General features: G+C 37.7%; 1 protein-coding gene across 3 annotated transcripts in view; it reads right to left on the bottom strand.

The window, feature by feature from the left end:
• The window catches only part of dnmt3ba (DNA (cytosine-5-)-methyltransferase 3 beta, duplicate a), a 21508-nt gene extending 3082 nt beyond the window's left edge, over positions 1-18426 (bottom strand). Inside the window, exons 1-24 of one of the 3 annotated variants that reach the window (XM_016672194.1) lie at positions 18102-18426; positions 17898-17960; positions 15685-15819; positions 14351-14496; positions 13782-13947; positions 11354-13059; positions 10553-10679; positions 9683-9736; positions 9493-9530; positions 9096-9245; positions 7973-8026; positions 7710-7859; positions 7525-7632; positions 6034-6163; positions 4625-4744; positions 4496-4540; positions 4341-4420; positions 3833-3945; positions 2843-3026; positions 1639-1723; positions 746-891; positions 582-672; positions 338-486; positions 167-252 (exon numbers count right to left, since the gene is read on the bottom strand). In XM_016672194.1, coding sequence (XP_016527680.1) covers positions 167-252; positions 338-486; positions 582-672; positions 746-891; positions 1639-1723; positions 2843-3026; positions 3833-3945; positions 4341-4420; positions 4496-4540; positions 4625-4744; positions 6034-6163; positions 7525-7632; positions 7710-7859; positions 7973-8026; positions 9096-9245; positions 9493-9530; positions 9683-9736; positions 10553-10679; positions 11354-13059; positions 13782-13947; positions 14351-14496; positions 15685-15808 — 4052 coding nt within the window. In that variant the 5' untranslated portion in view covers positions 15809-15819; positions 17898-17960; positions 18102-18426. The remainder of the gene's footprint in view (positions 1-166; positions 253-337; positions 487-581; positions 673-745; positions 892-1638; positions 1724-2842; positions 3027-3832; positions 3946-4340; positions 4421-4495; positions 4541-4624; positions 4745-6033; positions 6164-7524; positions 7633-7709; positions 7860-7972; positions 8027-9095; positions 9246-9492; positions 9531-9682; positions 9737-10552; positions 10680-11353; positions 13060-13781; positions 13948-14350; positions 14497-15684; positions 15820-17897; positions 17961-18101) is intronic. The other 2 variants (XM_016672195.1, XM_007553663.2) reach the window with 2 other exon arrangements.
• Positions 18427-19663: the final 1237 nt, after the last annotated feature.

The following is a 19663-nucleotide window of genomic DNA, read 5'->3' as shown; positions in this document are numbered from 1 at the left end:
GTGCTTGTTGATTGAAGCGTGGGCGTGGTAATAGAAGAGGCCAACAAGTTGATTGGAGTCTTCCCAGCTTGAATTTACGCTTTAAGCTTCCATTTTAATAGCTTACGTTTAATAGTTTCAGCTTTAATACATAGTAAGGAAGGAACGTGACTGGATTAGAACCTACCTGCTCATCCCAGGTATGTTTCCCCAGAAGTATCGTGCTCTGTGAGCAGGGCTGACTTTCACTGCATCAACAAGCACTGGGTTGCACTGGAAACAGAGCAGAATTCCCATATCAAGGATAGACTTTTACCACAGCTGTTTTATTTCCATCATGCTGCTTAAAGGTCTTCACCTCCAGGAACCTGCAGATGTCGGTTTTGTCGTGAGCGCTCATCAAAACTACGTTCTCAAAGAGCCAGAAGAATGGACGGCTGTCTTCCTCTTTTGGCTTCAACAGGGTCAGAATGCGGTAGAACTCGAAAAACAGTCTCCCGGTGCCCTCTGCAGGAAGAAAAGGGAGGGAAAAGGAGGCAATACATAAAAATAATAAAATCTCAATAAACCCCTTAAATTAAAAAAATAATTTTTAGACGTACCAAAGAGTCCTTTTCTCAGTGGGTTGACCATGGACAGGTCGTTGCATGGACTGCCTCCGATCAGGAGGTCAAAAGGACCCCATTCAGCAAGCTGAAGCATACATAGAATAACTTAAAATAAGTTTTTAGTGTAGCCTAACTTCAGCTTTAAGTGAGGGTCTCACATGTTTCCTTGTAATGGTGCGGACGTCGTTCACATATTCAATCTTCCCTTCATGTTTAATCATCCCCACAACAATCGAGTCATCACAGATCTCAGAAGCGATGTATCTTTCGATCTTGAACCCCAAGTCTTTGAGCACCAGATAACCTGTCAAAGCATTCATTATTAGCTCTAATGAATGTTTTTTCTATGCTTCCTTGAACAGGTTAGGATAAGTCTATGGACTATAAAATACATGTTTATTACATTTCTTAACAAAATCATTCTTAGATAATGAGCTATTTTAGGGCCTCTTGTCACTTTAAATCCAAATACACTTCTTCTGGCCACGCCCCCAACTCAACGTTTACACGCACTTGTAAATGGCTGGAAACAGTTGAGCAATTATGCAGCCATCTTTAAAACACAAACGTCTTTTCTGAATGTTAAGTCAACAAGAAAACACTTGTCTGTTCCACCAGCCATTATTCAGCGCATACAGTGGTAAAACCAACAGACCACACCTGCTTGGAACCCTGCCAGCGTTGCTAGGTAACGGGGTTGGGCATGGCTGGGGTTGCTAGGTAACGGGGCTGGGCATGGCTGGGGTTGCTAGGTAACGGCAGAGTGCCAATGGAATTTGATTTAATATTTGGAAGGTTTCCAGGCACTAGAAAACATTAACTTATTGCCAAAAATGGCTGGGGTGTTTTTTTTTAAGTGCTTGGGCTGTTTTTTGAAGCATTTAAGACACAAATAGAAGAATAAAAATATGTTGTTTCCCGTTATAATCATAGATCCGACCCTTTAAGCAATAAAAAGGACACTTTTGTGTAGCTCAAGCTCAATTATTGTGACACTAACACAGAAATTACTTTGTGTTTTCATATATAAAAACATCTGCAGTGAACCTACCTGTTGCAATCCCATCAAAAAGCGAGAGCACTTTGAGTGGCTTTCGTTGATCAGCAGGGATAGATGGGTAAATCCTGTGAGGCTCCTGTGGTTATTAAACCAAAAGAAAACAAGAGTTTTATAGAGATAAAACTCCATTTCTTCCAACATTTATCCACAACACATTAGATCCAGTGGAAAGCTTTTAGGAAAACAAACAAACAAAAAAAACTTTATTATCAAAGTGACATTATATTGTAATTTCTACAATGTAGTGACAATTAAATACAAACTGCAAAAATATTTACCGCCTTCACCGCAAAAACACAAAATTTTACTCCATTTCTTTTGTCTAGTTTCTGATGCAAATATCTTAGTACACATGAAATAAGACAAAACTAACTTACAAGTAACTAATTAATTAATATTGATTAATTAATATGACAGTTCTGCTGTCAGATTATTTCAGTTATTACTATAAATGAAATAATCATTTATTGTCACTGATCAGCTCATAAAGTGGTAAAACCACTTTATGACCAGACCTGCTTGGAACTCTGCCTGGGTTGCTATGTAACAGATAAGCAATTATACTGTTACCTAGCAACCCAGGTAACAGTAGGAAACATTAAACAACAAAACACCAAAAAAAGTACTTCCCTTCACTAAGTTCAAGTCTGAAATAATTCCTCAAAAGAAAAACAACTTGAATGTAAAGAAATGAGATGTAGATGTTCAAGAGCTTTCCAGAAATATAAAATATTTGCACTTATAATTAGCCTTTCTTATGTTTTATAATTTAATATCATCTATTTATTTTATGTTGAGATGCTTTTAAGTACTTTAAACATTTTTCACTATTTGTCTTGCACAATTTTTCTTTAACTAAAGAACTTTATCAGTCAATGTTGCCTTTAGAGACAATGTTAAAAAAAATATTAAACCTGTAAAACTGGATTTAAAATACAATGAGTTCACCCTGGTTTTATGCTGGTACAGTAGAGAAAACATAGATAAGCAGACCAGTGAAACCAGTTAGTCTGGAGTCCTGGGAGGGTTCAATCCTCACAGCTGACAGCACCCATGCAAATATACTGGTTAGCATTTTATCTGCCACCATTCAAGAGACAATATTTTACAATTTCAGCACAAAGACAAACAGTATGAATGTAAGATTAGAGGTTTTTACCAAATGATGCACCATGATGTTTAACATGGTACTTACAAACTCCATGGCGCTGTTATTAGTGAATAGATCCTGAACTTTGACGCTCCAGTCTGGTCTCAGTTTGAGGTTCCCATCGCACTGCGACGGCTCACACATGAAGCAGCTCCAGGGGTCCATGTCTTTCAGTTTGTCGAAGGTTCCTTCAGCGACCAGGATGTCCAGGCAGTCCTTACAGAAACATCTGGACAAAGAAACAAACATGGGAGGTAAACCGACTTGTAAGAGAAGGGAGAAATGCTCTGAGGTGGATGAGACATCTTAGAGAAAACAAAACAGATAAAACTACACTCCAGAAATCGTAATTAATCAGAACCACCAGAAGATGGGAGTTTTATTTAGATGAAAAATGAAACTGAAATAAAGACATAGTGTCGCTTCCAGTGCATCTTTGCCTGTGACCTGACAGTCCGACACACATTCATGACCTCAATATGTTCCCATAAATGACTTTCAGCTCTTGACTTTGAATATTATTATGTATACAGACAAAACACACTTTCTTTCCACAGCTTTTTACAAAGCTATGGTGATAGTTCCCAATGTGATTATCAAAGCAGGAAGAAGTTTTCCTAGAATAACTCACTGACTTTGAATCTTATTGAAATAATTGTCAACCAATTTAGTAATCAATTAATCGCTAACTTGTGTATTCAAACTCAAAAAAGGTCAAATTCCTTGAAAGAAAAACATACTTAGGTGAATAAATAAGCCAGAAATGAATATAAGTTATATATATTTTGCATTTAAGATAAAAAAAAACCTTCTTTCTCTGTAAAACTGTTCTGACCAAACATATCAAGAAGCAGTTTTAGCTCCACCTGGTTCAAATTCTGCTAAAAAAGTATATTATTAAGCACCATTTAATATTTACATTTATTGACTGAAACTCTACTTACCAATATTCTTATTTTGTTCCATTTATTTGCCTTCTGTGTTTGTTTCATGATATAAATTGACTAAAAACAGAGTGAAGAGCTTTGTGTTTACCTGCAGCAGCTGGCGTTCCCACACAGAATGACCTCCAAGCCCGCGCAGCAAACCGTGCAGTACGACTGGTAGCCATCTTCATCGTAACGATACAGCGTCTCTGTGAAGTTCTCCTGCAAACGGAGAAATTTCAAGGTTTCCCCCAGAAAACTTGCTAAGCCCGGTGGTTAGGACCTAAGGCAGTCATTCATCCAGCAGCCTGTCATGTTTTTGAATTAAAAAATGTTTAAAGCTGACAGGAAAGTTTTAAATATCACTTGATAATTATGTGATATTGAAAGATTGGAAGATTAATACCTGAACACCAACTATAAAGTCTTAGAAAATGCAAACATTTTAAAAAGATTTAAATAAATAAGTAATACTTAGCCTGGCAGGGGGACAAGCAAAGCCTGGTGGCCTGCCAGGCTTATAATACACTGAGGGAAACCCTGGATCTGCTGTTGAACTGAACATCCAGACTCCCGGCCCGGACGCATAAAGGTATCAAGGTGGGTTGTCGGATTACCTTGCATCTCAGACAAAGACCGCCTTCAAACAGGGGATGCTGGACATCGATCTCAGATGATGCACAAGACAAGCAGAAATCTGAAATAAAACAGGGAGTTATTAAAAAAACAGAGTTTATGTCTGAGACTTTAAATCCACAAATTGCAAACTTACCTTCAATTGTTTTGCCTTTTTCTTTCACCTTTTCTTTCAGTGATTCTGTAAAGAAAATTATGAAAAGAAACCACATGTAAGAAAACAAAATTAATGTTAAATAACTGAAATGCTTCCTACATGCCAAACCTCTATTGAAGGGGGCATTGGGGGTTGCTGCCCTGTTTTTATAGGCATATTTTCGTTTTGGTGGAGGTTGGTAGTCGGAGGAAGGAGAGTCGCTAGGATCTTGATTTGGAGAGGATTCTTCTAAATGAGAGGAAGAAAAAGAAACATTCAGGAAAAGCAGGAATGTCTTTGTTTGAAGTTGCAAACAAAGACTGATATTTGACACAGAGTTCTGGAGTCAATCATTTCACAGCAATGAAGCTTACCCAAAGTTTACACAGGTACAGAATTAGCATCTGTGTAAGACAGACCGTCATGTTGTGTAGTTGCATTTATTTTCCAATACACCGCTAACTAGTTTAGCTAACAGTAGTTTTTCTAACCCTAAAGCACCAATCCTAAACATTAGCTCTAACACTAAAGCGCTACATCAATACATTATTTTGCAGAAGCTAATGCTAAATTGTTGATACCCTCCGTGTCCTGAACTCTTATATGTTGTTCACTTTTTTATTTATGGTAAAAGTCATATTCACATCTCCAAAAATCTGCAACAAAACCTAATTTTCATATTTTATTATCTATCATAACATTAAGTTTAAATGCTAAAGCTTTAAAATTATTTTCCTTGAAAGACTACAACCTCCCAGCTCTAATTTGAGTTTGATATTATAATGTACATGTTCTACAAATGCCCTTAGATATTGTATTTATGTTTGTCTTGTTCTTTACTGTGTTTTATTTTGATTTTGCTTGTTTCTTGTTTTAAGTAAAGTTAAAAACAGAACTGCTGTGTAAGCAGCCTTTACCCACTTCAAAATAAAAGCATGAATAAAAACATAACTCTACTTGAAGAAATCTTAATCAGTCAATAACCAGAACATCCCCCCAAAAAAACAAGCCTGAAACAAAAGGAAAACTGTGAACCTGAAATGAAGAAAGTACAGAGTGAAAAACATGCCAAAAACATGCAATGCTTTTATACAATAACATTGTCAATAACAAATCCATATTTTTCTCACTCTTTTCTTTCCTTTCCATCACTTATTTAAGTATCAATCAAGAATCAAGACTAAAAAATATAAATAATTTTGGTGATTCTAACTGAAACAATAGAAATTTGGCCTGGTTTGACTTCAGAAAGTGAGAAAAAAAGGTTTGAGTGTCTTCTTTTGGTGTAAGTAAACTTCTGGTTTGAACTGTACATTATTGGCATTCAGTGTGTGAACGCATTGGACCTGGAAGATTACAGCTCACCAGAAACTGCATCCAGGCAGCCTTTGTAACTGCAATATTGTATATTTATGATGTGATTACGACAAGTCTGAAGTATACAATTTGTTAAGTGTTTATTGTATGCTGAAAAAACTCAAGAGATTGAAATGTAGAGATTTAAGGTAGAAGGAAAAACATATTGCCCTCAATTTTACCAAGAGGTGCAAATCCCCTGGGTCCTGTAGGCAGAAATCCTTCAGAAGCCCAATCCACCATCATCTTCAGCTCTCGCTCTTTATCGCCTTCTGCCTTAGAAAAAGACTTCCCACACCGTTCAGCTGCCAGCTAGAAAACAAAAATAATATGAAAGTCAGAAATAAACATATAATGTTCACAGGTACAGATACATTTATCTCTGTGAAATAAACAAAATCCTTCCAAGTTTGTCACTCTAAATCTGTTTTAACTTATGATTATTGCTAAATTCAACATGAATCATAACTTAATTTTAACTCTTGTTTAATAATCCTTGGGAAAGTAGAGATAAAAAAAAACACAGTAGTAATACTTTGCTTTATAATAAGAGTAAATATAAGAAAAACTGCATTTCCTGTTTCAAAATAAGAGCTCACAACACAGAATTATTTGTATTTTTAAGCTTTTTGGCTGTTTTGTTTTTTTTCAATTTTAAGCTAAAAACAACTGATTAAGACATAATTACATCATTATGCCTTACAAAAGCATATTCAGCTCTGGTAAAAATGAAGAGCCCACTGCGCTGAACCCCATTGAAAACCTGGTTATTCCACCAAACTTTGATTTCTGAATTCTTCCTGAGTTTAAACATTAGTATTATTGTTTCTAAATGAATATGAACTTGTTTTCTTTGCTTTATTTGAGGTCTGAAAGCTCTGCATCATTTAAATTATTTTGACCATTTCTCATTTCTGCAAATAAATACTAAAATTTTGTTTGAATTTTCACAGACATACTGTCAGAAGTTCATAGAATGAAAGAGCATATAAAAACTAAAATCAGAGAAACTCATCATTTTTAGTGGTGTCTTGATTTTTTTTCCAGAGCTGTATATTTCTTGTAATGTAAAATATAATGTTTATTGTTTATTTCACAGTTGGTGACTGTTTTTTTTAGCTGCCTTGCTGCTGAATGAAATGTGCTGTAAAAATAAACTTGACTTTCCTGACAAAACAAAACTAAGCAGACCATATTTATGAAGATGAAAGCAAATCAAAGATGGCGGAAGCACATTTTGCTGCAGGTCATTTGGTTTATATCTCCACCAGTTTTAAATATCCAGAGACTCGACTAATTTTTCTACTCTTCTTGAGAAAACAGATCAGGCTCAGTCAGATTTTATGGAAAGCATTTGCCAAAAACAATTATTGCCTTAGATTTTTATGGATATTCACTGATCTACACCACTGTAAATCTGGTTGCATGTTTAGGTTCATAGTCCTGCTGGAAGGTTAACCTTTGGTTCAATCTCAAGTCCTTTCCTTAATCTTTAAAACTACGCACAATTTTGTGTGAGCCTTTTTGAGCCATGGTAAAGTTTCATGTTGTGAGTAAATAATGCAAAGGGAAGGAATGCAGATAAGAGCTGACAGACATAATAACCACTCAGGAAAGCAAAAACATTCCCTCTCCATGCTGGCTGCGGGTAGCAACATGTTTGTTCTGATTACCTCACAGATTTGGTAGATGGCGTCCTTATAGACTGGCAGACTGGCAAAGGAGTTTTTGCAGAAGCACAAAGTGAAGAAACTAAATGGTTTCAGCCTTTCTGTGCTGACCTGCAATAGAAACCCGACACTCACTCACAAATAAACATTAAAAATTAAAACCGGTTGACCAGAGCAGCAGATTTTACCTCTGAAAACATCCCATCGCCGAACCACTCCACCCTGCGCATGCCTGGAGGAGCGTGCTTGGATTTCCACGGCATCACCAGTCCAGGCCACATGGACATCCCAGTTAGTTTCCCCCACACCAGTTCCCCCACAGAGAATCCTTTCCCATCCTGCAGAAAAACAGAAGTAAGGAAAAACAAGGAAGTAAGGTAAGGTCTTATGGAAATAAGACCTGTAAGGTCTGTAAGTCAGACCAACCTCACTGTCAGAAATGGATAATTACCTGGTATTGACCTTTGGATGGAGTGCTTTTACTGAACGGTGAGATTCCTTCAAGCTTAAAGAAATATCAGAGAAGTCAAATTATTACAACTAACTTGAAAAAAGTGTCATTTTTCTATGGTAGAAAACTTTAAGTCAAGAGTGTTGAACTCAGTTTCATTTTGGGCCACATCAAATATCTGAATGTTCTTAAAGGGCCGGTTGTGCCAGAATGTATTGGTAAAACCCACTGAACTGTTAAAATATCTATAAATAGCCATTTGTTTATGAATACAATAAGTGTTGCTTAAAGTTAAATAATTTTGAACATATTTTCTCACTAATCAGTTCATCCAGGATTTTGGTTGTTTGGGGATTTTTTGCAATCAAAATCACAGATTTTGTGGCGCTAATTTAGGAATATCTCTAAGGAATTTTAACGATATTTGTGCTAATGTATGATGTTTTTATTAATCACCATATTTGTCTTGGATTATAACTTTACATCAAGGAAAGCTGAGGCAGCAGTCAATCAAAACAATGTTTTTGGTCAATTTTGAGAAAGAATTTGCAGTAAAAATCAGAAAAAATGTAGGGATTTGTTGATTTTGTGTGAATTTTGAGGCCACATTGGCCTCCAGGCCCTGAGTTTGACACATGTGCTTTAAGCAGTATATTCTCCAGTTTTGTTCACAAAAAGCATTTACATTTTTATATTGAATGTCTGCAATGATTACTCAGTCCCTCCAGGATGTTGTGATGTTTTTTGTGATTGTTGCAACCTAAAATCACTGATTTTGCAGGACTTTTTTCAAAAGTGTGTGATTTTTAAACTTAATATAGTCTTAGAAGAAAGTTGAAAAAAAGTTATGTTAAAGTCCCAAAACGGACTTTAACATAATTAATACTACACACGCAACAATCCGATATTTTCTGTATCGGTGCCGATACTGAAAAAAACCGAGTGACAATATGGCCGATCCATAAGGGCAGATCTATTCTGTCTAATTCTCTGCTTTGTGCTCTGAGCTTTAATATTTATTTTACATTATATTTAAAATTCCTAATCACACTGACTGAACAAATTAAGATTATAATGGTTCCTGGAATAAATAACTCTGCATGTTACAAACAGGTATACTTACCTCTTCGTCTATGGAGTCCGCACCACTTTTGCGGCCTTTAATTAGGCCAATGGGTTTGGACCAGGTACCAACACCAGCCTGAAAGACTTTTCGGGCCTGTGGTTTCTGGCGTAAGCTGCTCTCCCAGCCATGACCTCCCCTCCAGACTCCCTGAGACAAAACACACTCTCATTTCTTATCCAAATGCCATGCACACACAAATACACAAACAAAACAGGGATGTCTTGATGTAGGACAACCAAACACAGATCAAGAAAGTCGGGCAAAAGTTTTAAGAACTGGATCACTGAGGAGAGATTCAGATGTTTCTCAGGTCCAATAGCAGAGTTCAGATTTGCATTTATGGTCTATCATCTAATCCAAATCAGAGAAGATGCAAATAATGAACTTATATTACCTCATGCGACAGAGAGCCGTTCATGAAGCCATCACAATCTAAATAAACAAAAAGTGCTTTATTACTGATGGCATCAGACACTGTGGGTGCTTACTTTTTAAAGTTTGACGGCTAGCAAGATTTTTTAAATTTTATCAATAAAAACGTATTGATACAGTTACTCACAGCTAATAAAAGAATTCATTTTTACCGTTTATCTTGATTAGGCGGACTTCACAAGGCTTCAAATCGAAGCCATTCAAAGCTGGAAAAGCAAATCAAGAGTTAAAATATGACAGAATGCGATTCTAAAACATAAATCATAACGTAATGACAGAAATGTGATGCATTTCTAGGGATGTGAACAACCGACTTACAATTAATTGTTGATTAATGGTGTATAAGACTAAAATGATATGCAATCAATTAACTAATAACGTTGTTTAGATGTTATTAGTCTCTAAGCGGACATTGTGCTTAGTGTTGTAGTAAGATAAGGTGAGGTAATTTTATTTATATAGCACATTTTCAGCAACAAGGCAATTCAAAGTGCTCTCAATCTAGTTTACTGCCTGCTAAACGTGTGGCCACCTTAAAGCAGAAGGGGTTGCTGGTTATCCTTAAGAGACACCAGCTGATACAGAAACAAAGCTGGAGGGGCCATACCAGAACGGGAAAAAGAAATGATCCAGAGTTTGGTTCGGGTTGCAAAATGCACTTTATGTGTTTCTGTTTTTAAATCATTCTTTAATTCAGTAACCTCAGAGGTTCCTGTTTTATTATATTTTATAAATATGTCTAAGTTTAATGCGGGAAAACCACATTTTTATCCAGTCAGTATTTAATACAGCTAACACAAAAATAATGTTAAGATTTAAAGATTTTTTTTAAACTCAGCATATTATGAACGTTTTTTCTTAAAAGACAGTCGGCCATCTTGACACAAGAGAAAATTCAAGTTTTTCAGAAAATGACCATTTATCAATGAATCATTAGTCAATTATTAAGATCAATCAACTTTAGATTAACTCATTAATCGATAACTTGCATCCCTAGTTATCTGCTTCGTGGAGGATTGTACCGGCGGCGTAAAGGTGGAGGTCTGTTTTGCTGCCGTTAGTGAGAACACGGTCAGGAATGACCTCACATTCGCTTTCTGTGACGGTATCACTCTCAGAAGACGATGCAGCATCATTGTTGTCTAAAGCCTGAAGGAAAGAGGACAATATTAGTTATTTAGTTGAAGCTGCAGTTTTTTATGTATTTGCTAAAACTGTCACCATATTGTAACAGTTTAATATCGTCACCTTCCAATTTTTCTAATTTTTTGCCAAAAGTGATTTTTTAAAAATACAACAGAAGTTTTAGGCAACAAACAAACAAACAAAACTTTTAGCCAAAAAAATTACCCTAAGGCTATTATCAAACCAAAAACAACCAATCAGAGCCAGGAGGCAGGTCTTAGTGCTGTCAATCAATCTAGTGTACTCCCTGCCAAATGTGCTAATGGTAGAGAAACAAGTTACCATTACAGGAAAACAATTTATCCGCTGTCATCAGTGGCTATGCTAACTATATTTAGCATTCATGTACTAGCTGTAGCATAGCAGAGAGCAAGGGAATGAGATGAGCGATACACTAAGGGTGATTGACAGCACTAAGACCCTCCTCCTGGCTCTGACTGGTTGTTTCTAGTTAGCACTGGGAGGATGTGGAGGAGCTGGATTTTTTCCAGATTATCTGTCTCATATAATAGTTTCATGACATGGTGGATGTTTAAACAGATATGTGAAAAAAATATATATATATATTTTTATAAAAGTTACAAACTGCAGCTTTAAATGTAAAAGTTACAATATTTTAAGGAAGTTTGTTAGAATACCTGGGATAAAACATGTTGAGCATCCAGTGGAGGACATGGGAATGACAGCAGGGTCAGAACCAGCTTCCTGAACACTGAGGTGGGCTCTGTGCCTTCAAGTACCCTCGCCCAGTGATTCTCCAGTGTGTCTCCATTCTCTCCCTGGTCACTCCTCTCCTCCTCTGCCTGCTGATACTCACTGAACTCCTGTTTGAGCTGCCTGACCTCCTCAGGGGAGCTGCACACTCCCAGCTTCCTCCCAAGATCCTCCACAGCTACATCGGTAACCTTCAGGCTGCTCTCCGGGTTTAGCAGCTGAGCAACGTTTCTTAGCACCGTGTCGCTTAAAGGCAACTCCTCTGCGATGCAACATGTTGCTGCAACATAAAACTGCAGCAGCTCTTCTTGCAGCTGTGGCAACACCTCTGCAGCCTCCTCTGTTTTTAGGAAATCTTCCACACCTTTCCCGCCCAGATTAAGGTTCGGGCCTGAGAGGTGGTGTTTCTTGTTTTTCAGGATTTGAGCATCGTGTTCGTTGAGGTAGCGAGCGGCGGCGTTGGGCTGAAGGAAGCGAGACGCATACGTGCTGAGCAACGTGCTGGCTTCTTCCAGGATGAGTGGCATCTTAGCCCAGGACGACTCCTGAATTTGCTTTTGAAATTTTTCCAGAGGCTTTAATGTGTGGTCCAGCGACATAAACATTGCCTTGACTTTGGGATCCTTCAGCTGGGAACACAATGACTTGGCTTTTTCATCATCCTCAGAGCAGGAGCTGAAGTAAAGAATCAAATCGCTCCATATTTCTGTCAATTTGGTGACCAGCTGGTGGAATCTAAGGCAGCTGATGCTGACGTAAAATGGCTTGCTGTTTTTAGTGATATCTGAGCCGAAGAGAGCCTTGAGGTTGTCGTTCTTCATAGAGCAAGAGGAGTAGTGTGCATACAAGTCGACCAGCAGCTCTAGGATTTGACCAGGAAGCTCCTGAACCCCAGCGTGATACGCAGCATCAGCAATGGCGTACAGGCCTCCTACAGCTATTATGTTCGGGTTCAGCTCCCTGAGATGTGAGCAGATTTTCTCCGAAGCTTCGCCGTCACCGGGGTAACAAACAGCGAGGTTATCGGTGGAAAGCTGGAATCTTTTCAAGGCCTGCACCACCGCCGCTGCAGTTTGATCTCCGGCTCCGTCCACCGACTCAACGGCATCCAGAAGACGGATGCGGTGACCAGAGGACTCAGAGTCGAAGAAGCCCAACAGAATGACGGCGACAGTTTCGTCGTTTCCAGCTGCCAGTGTGTCGTAAACATAAACACAGTAAGGCGTGCGGTTGCTAACAGCGACAAGGTCTTTGGGGTACTTCGACCCCAGTCTGCAGCGTGCAAAATGTCTGGAGACCTGTTCGCCTTTAGCAGACCCGGTGTAGCAGCGGTTGAAAATGAAGCGGACAGCCGCATCGCTGCAGGGGAATCGCTTGGCGGCTTCGGTTTTATTTTGACAGATTTGGAAATCCTTCACCTTTTTTCGGTGTTTGTTTGTTTCCATGTGCCGCTGCAGCTCAACAGCGCCCCTCCTGTACGAAGCCAGGTTGGTGTGGCAGATGGAGCAGTAGGTGTGCTGCTCCCCCAGGGAGCTGGGATCGGCCCAATTGTATTCCTCCTTCCACTTTTCAGTGTACGGAAAAGTTTTAGTTGTCCTTGCAGTGCCGTTTGTTTCAACGTCTGAGTTCCCTGAAAAGACAGAAGAATTTGGTTATACCAAAGAGGATTAGGGCAACTGAAAAAAATTAATTCTGACTTCAAATTTTGGCCTTTTTCTCAGAATTCTGACTTTTTCTCAAAATTCTGAATTTAATCTCAGAATTCTGAATTTTTCTAAGTATTCAGATTTTTTTTTTCAGAATTCTGAATTTAATTTCAGAAATCAGACTTTAATTTCGGATTTTGACTATTTTTTTTAGAATTCTCACTTTGTTTCAGAATTCTAATTCTAATCACAGAATTCTGACTTTATTCTAAGAATTCTAACTTCAGTCTCAGAATTTTTACAATTTTCTCTGAATTTTGACTTTTTTTTTCTCAGAATTTTTTTAAATTGTTTATTCACCATCAGGCAAATCTAGTTTCAAAACTCAAATTTACCAAATGAATTTGGGAAAGGTTTTCAGAGCGGATCAAATGCAGGTTTACAAATCATATAACAGAGAAGAAACTGTGATTTTTCCACCCCAATAACATAATGAACATACACCTAAGAATATGTATTGTTTATTTGGATGTTGACATAGATTGGCACAGAATTAGAATTCTGAGTTTACATTATGAGGGAAAAACTCAGACTTATGAGGAAAAATCAAGAAAATTTTTGGTTGCCCTAATCATCTCCTGTAAATTAAAGCCAACTAAACCCTTTTTCTTTTATTACATGGAGGAAAAAAGTGAAAAATGGGTACCTGAAGATGGTGAAACTGGAGTTATCTCTACGCTGTTACAAATTGCTGCTTTCACAGGAGTAGATTCTTTATTTTTTGTATTTTCTGTGTAAAAAAGTTTTAACCACTTCATGAACTCATAGCAGGTTTTGAAATCTCCCTCTATGAGCCCATCAATTGGGATGGTCTGTAACAAAACAAAAAGACAGGAGAGAATTTAAAGACATTTTACAGAATCTCGTACAATCATTTATGCCCCTCGAACTTGGCACACTTTTTTATATGAAAACCACCAGCATCACTTCATTTAGTATTGCACATTTTCCAAATTTTTATTTGTGAATAAAAAATATTTATTTTTCTTTTCCATTTTTAATTGTGTTACTTTATTTCTATAACATAAAATTTCAATAAAATACAACAAGGTTGCTGGTTGTAATGAAAAGAAAAAGGGAAAATGTAACTTTTTTAAAGAATTGTTTGTTGTGAATACACTCTTACATAAATGAGCAACTAAATTATTCCTTGAGAGCAGCAGCACTTTTTCCTCATGAAGAGTGAATTTTGTTAATGCAAACACAGATTTGTACCTTTTTAACACCCTTCTGGTTGAAGGCGTCCTGAAGAAGATTGAAATTGTGCCTGAAGTCTTCTTTACTCTGTGCATCAAACTTCACCATAGCCATGTCAATGGAGCCAGGAAAAGTGCAGTCCATCATCTGACACTGGCATGCACCTGTTGAACCACACAGACAAATTTACAAGCCGTGACGAAAGAAGGCAGGAAGGGATTTGCAATAATGAAATGTAAATCATGGTGGTAAAGGAGCGTCTCAGTATTGTGTAAGCCAGTTTTTTAAAGTTGGGTCAAAACAAAAGCCTTTTGGTGCTTGTATTGCTTTAAGACAGGCAGCAGCAGAGCCACGGTTTGTACTAGTATTTATCTTCTTTGTCCAACTTCAGTCTTTAATATCCACTTTGCAATCATAAACTAAGATAAATCACATTAAAATGACCCCTCATGAGATGCAAACTCGAAATAAAGCAATTATTTGGCAATGTTGTAGACCTCAGTAAAAAAATATGTCTGGAGACTAAAGGTTTCAATCTATTAAACCAACTTTTAAACAAACTCATGAGTTGGCATGAGGGTTTGCTTTGTGAAACAACAACTTCCCTATGTGGTTTAGAGAAACAATGTTGCACAAAACGTCTGTTATGAAGTGTGTAGAATTCACTTTAAATGTAATATGAACAAACTCAGTGCTTAAATACGTTACAGGGTGTTCAAAATGATTTTTTTATAATTCTATTTTATATTGCTAAAGCTCTTTGAGTTATTTTACTATACATTTGATCAGGTTTCCTCTTTGTTTTGATATTACCTGTTGATTCTGGTAAAATCTTCCAGTTAATTGTCTGTGAACAAGCTGCTATTCTGCTTTATAAACTCAGTGCATTGCTTTAAATATTGCAATAACGATTGTTTAATCTGTGCAAGTCTTTCTTCACGTAACACAAACGGGAAGCTGCAAGATCCAATACAGTTTCTCTCCTATTGTGAACATTTTCATTATGGGTGAAAAAAACAATAGATTTTTAGGTAAAACCCAGAATTGTTAGGAACAGGCCAGGACTGTCAAAATTTGAAGAACATTGCTTGCTAGGAACAACAACAACTAACAGGTATTGGGAGCTGAAAGTGAGGGACTCTAATCTGAGAAGGTAAGTCAGACAGTTCATTGAATTATCTCCTCAGAACCAAGTTCTTGCTAATGATGCAGTTATTATTAGTAACATTTAACGCGTGCAGAGCGTCTGATCTCAAGGACTGGCGTTACCCACGCCTTCACTATGTGATAAAAGTAGGCTAAATGAACATGATGAGCATGAAATGACCAGTTCATCTGCTGTAATCAATCACCTGTTCCCATCTCTTGCACATTTTTGAAGTTTGTCTTGAGCAGCCTGTTGATCCACGACACCACATAGAAACGGCTCGACTTATCACGGGTGGAGATGGGGTTCACAACCGGAGAACCTGCCATGTTGTGTGTCTCTTTAAAAAAAAGAAGAAGTAAACATGTATAAATTTAATTCATCTGAAGGTAGCATTCATGAAAGGTAGTCGCAAATCTGCAATAATTGGCTTAATTAAGGGTTTGGACCTTAAGGTTGTGATGTGACCAAAAACATTCCTGGGCCATATAAGTTAATACATTGAATTTGTTGTGCCTTAGTATGCTGAAACAAAACAAACCATTTAGAAATAGTGCAGTTTTATTAGTGGTGCCTCTGATTTTTGATGCCTGCTTTTATGTTATTAAGTATCAAGTGTCCAAGACAAGACTTTGTTCTAACTAATGATAGGCTTATTCCTTTGAGTTTCTGACAGAACCGTTTGGTAGGGCATGACAACGATATGTGAAATATTAATATCACAAAGAAAATATTGAGTGAAATAATGGTGGGTGAATATATTCCAACTTTTAGGAACATGAATTTAACACAAATAACATTGCTCAACTTGCTAAAGTTCGCAGTTTGGTGGAAGTACAGATCAGGAAGAAGAAAGTAGGGATATATCCAAACTAAGATTATCTTTGCAATAAGACAATATGTAGTAGGGATTTTAAAACATATCAGTATCAGTCCGATAAGTAAAACTTTGCCGACAAACGATGTTTATTTCTATTTTGTTGCTGTTTATGTTTTGTTTCAGGAGGACAGTGTGTTAGTCATGGGACAGTGACGGTGAGGTCACTCGAGCTTATAGAGCGTTTAACTGGAGAAGCGATGACATCAGTGAGATTGTTTTTTTAACTGCGTCGAAAGAGTAGGAAGTACGTTTAATACCATTAACTGCAATATTAATATTGGTACTTGCCCAAATTTTCACATTGGTGCATCCCTAATTTCATCACCATCACAAGACTTTCTGATAGTCCTACGTTTTTAATGAAACAGGATTTTACTACATGAAACAATAAAACAGGAAATTCAGGCAGCTGTTACAGACCTGTTACTACCTTGTTTGGTTGCTTTGACACCACTTGTCGCTTTGGTTCTTCCAGAAAACAGACCAATTTAGCAAGAAGGTGTTTTAGAATTTTGTAGAAGAGGCTTTCCACAAAAAAGAGTTTTAACACCAAAACTTCATGTAAACAGACATCCCCGTCATTCGCAAATAGACAAAAATATTGATAATATCAGTATTGCCTTCTTTTGGGTGGGCTTGAATTTACTGTTTTTAGCTACCTTGCTTTCATTTACTGTCAGAAAAGACTTGTACTACAATATTTTTAGTTAAGATAAACATAAAAATAAAAAACAAACGTAAGTAAGTAAAGAGAAAAGGCGTCACTTTTGGCATTTTTATCACACATGGTTGCTACAAGTAGTCACACGCAGGCTGGGCTGGTGTTCGCTCTGCTCTCTCCGTGACTGATGTCTGAGGAGGGGGTTGGTGGGTGGGACAAGGCCTAATCTCCTTTTGTCAGAATGACTGCGGGACAAAAGCTGAGATTTCTTCAGTCAAATCAAATGTTACCATCTGGTATTGCGATTTAGTCGTATCTAGATCTTCCAGTTTGTACACGGAAGCAAACCACAGAATGTTTTATCGGAATCCTGCGGGACACGAGTCATGATGCTGCGGGATATGCCTCCTCTCAGCCCCCTCTGCCATCTCCTCAATGCATAGAAAGCATGCGTGAAGTCTCGCGTTATCTTTCTTGCCGCGAACTTCTTCACGACACGCAACTTTTACTACCACGAAAACACGAGTTTTGGGGGTCCCGTTCAGTTAAAAATCCTACGGTTTTGACAACAACACACAAAGAAAAACAATTATGAGCGCAATAGTGACAACCACACCAACATGTATTGAATGTTGTCTCTTCTGGTTCAGTTTCCACATTTGTAATAGCGACACATTTCGCAGTGGAGCACTAACAGTCCGTGTTTCCGTGTAAAGAAAGCGATGTTTATCTTTTCATAAACTATTGCGTCGTAGACAGCGACACATTTTACAACCAGGCAGCTTTTTTATTGACGTGCACGCTGATACGGAACGCAAAGGCGACTTTTTCCACTAACTTGCTTTAGTAAACTAAATAGGAACTGACTTGTAGTTACCCCTAAGAATTCAAACCTTTCGCGGCTTTCACTGCTGGTTACGCCGGTCTTTGTTGATGTTGCCTATAGACAACCGGGTTCACAAAAAGCCAGAACAAAGGAATGCATTCACTGGAGGGTAAAAAAAAATAAAACTATTCTACACGAAAATTAAACAAAAACGGCTAGCTTTATTATACTGTGATTATATGATGGCAGACTTACCACGGCCGCTTCCCTATAGGTACAAGACGGTCCTCCTCCCTTTACTCCGTCATGAAGTGGATTCAGTGCACTGCCTGCTGACGTCCACACAACCCCGGGATGGTCTTTTGGATGACCCAATAGAATGTTAGTTAAAAAAAAAAAAAGGTTGTCCCCGCAGCCCACACCCTTATAATTACTCTGCAATAGTCTTCACACAATGCCGAATAAGGGAAAATACTCCAATTGACAATAAAGTTAAGTCGTCCGTTTAATTCTTAGCATAATAATGATTTCGGTTTTTTAAAGCTACTTATGTCGAAAATAGTGTTTTACCTAGATATTATATCATCAAACTTTTGAATTTCGAAAACTAAAAAACAAAATCGGTTTCGTGTATTGGCACACTAAGTAAATTCATTTCAACCATACACAATAATATCCATACCCGATATGCGTCGCCGTGACGCTAATTTGTGGTTACGGAAGTGTTAGCATGTTATACTAACATATAATCACAAATGAGACAATCGCGGCCGCTCTGTTGTTTGCTTTTCTGGTCTGTTTGCTTTGGACGTTATTCGTAATGAATGTGTTTTATGGAAAAAGCGTATCCAAAAGAAGCCCTGCACAGAACAAACACTACCGAAAGCAAACATTGCAAACCTAAATGCTTGCATTTAGGTTTGCTAAATGCTGTCATTGATTATTTTCATACGTCCAAAACAAAATCTGATAACTCTGCCGCTTCTACCATTGTGTGCCATATACATTGTTAATTCCAACCATTGCGTACGATGAACATGACAGGACAATACATAGTGTATCTGGGGAGATAAACCGCTGAAACTATCAACGATACGGCTGCTTTACGTTTCCGGTTTTCATGGTTTAAAATTTCGGCCGTTAGAACTTTCCTTTCTGCCGCGGCCATTTTGTGATGTGGCCACAACACACCAGACGCCATTACATGTTACAGTGCAAGACTGACACCTGGGGGAAGTTATAAGAAATCATAATAATAAACAAACAAGCGAAAAATGGTTTGTTTATCACTGAATGTTGGTTCTTTTAGGTTGGTCTCAAATGTATGTCACATTTGTACAGAAATTCAATATTACAGAGCAGAGGTGGGGACTCGAGTCACATGACTCGGACTTGACTTCCCTGCTCACTATCCACCGGCTTCCTGAGCTAACATGGTAAACATTAATGTGGATACGTATGAATCACCGGATTTATACAGCATAACTAAACATAGTATACAGAGAAGAGGTATCACCAACGTAAACCACAGTTGCTAACATGACGTTAGCTAGTCAGTTGTCACATAGTAAAAGAAAAGTACCGCTTCCCTCTTTGTGCAACTTCAAATGCCGAACAGTTGGAAGTTGTATTTCCATGTTTTGCATGTTTCACTCCGTTTTTAGTTAGATAATTCCAAAAGAAATTACTCAGGGCATATCTGCTTTGAGCGATTTTTCGTCTCTCGTTTTTTACCACGTTGTTATTTTTAAATCCTGTTAATTTGATTGGTTGTGCTGCAGCTACGCACACATACATGCGGAGTGTGGAAAAACAGA

Source organism: Poecilia formosa, unplaced genomic scaffold (genome assembly GCF_000485575.1).
Source record: "Poecilia formosa unplaced genomic scaffold, Poecilia_formosa-5.1.2 Scaffold57, whole genome shotgun sequence".
In the NCBI taxonomy this organism is placed as follows: domain Eukaryota; kingdom Metazoa; phylum Chordata; class Actinopteri; order Cyprinodontiformes; family Poeciliidae; genus Poecilia; species Poecilia formosa.
Note: the sequence above shows the minus strand (reverse complement) of the source record. Positions and strands in the feature narration are given on the sequence as shown.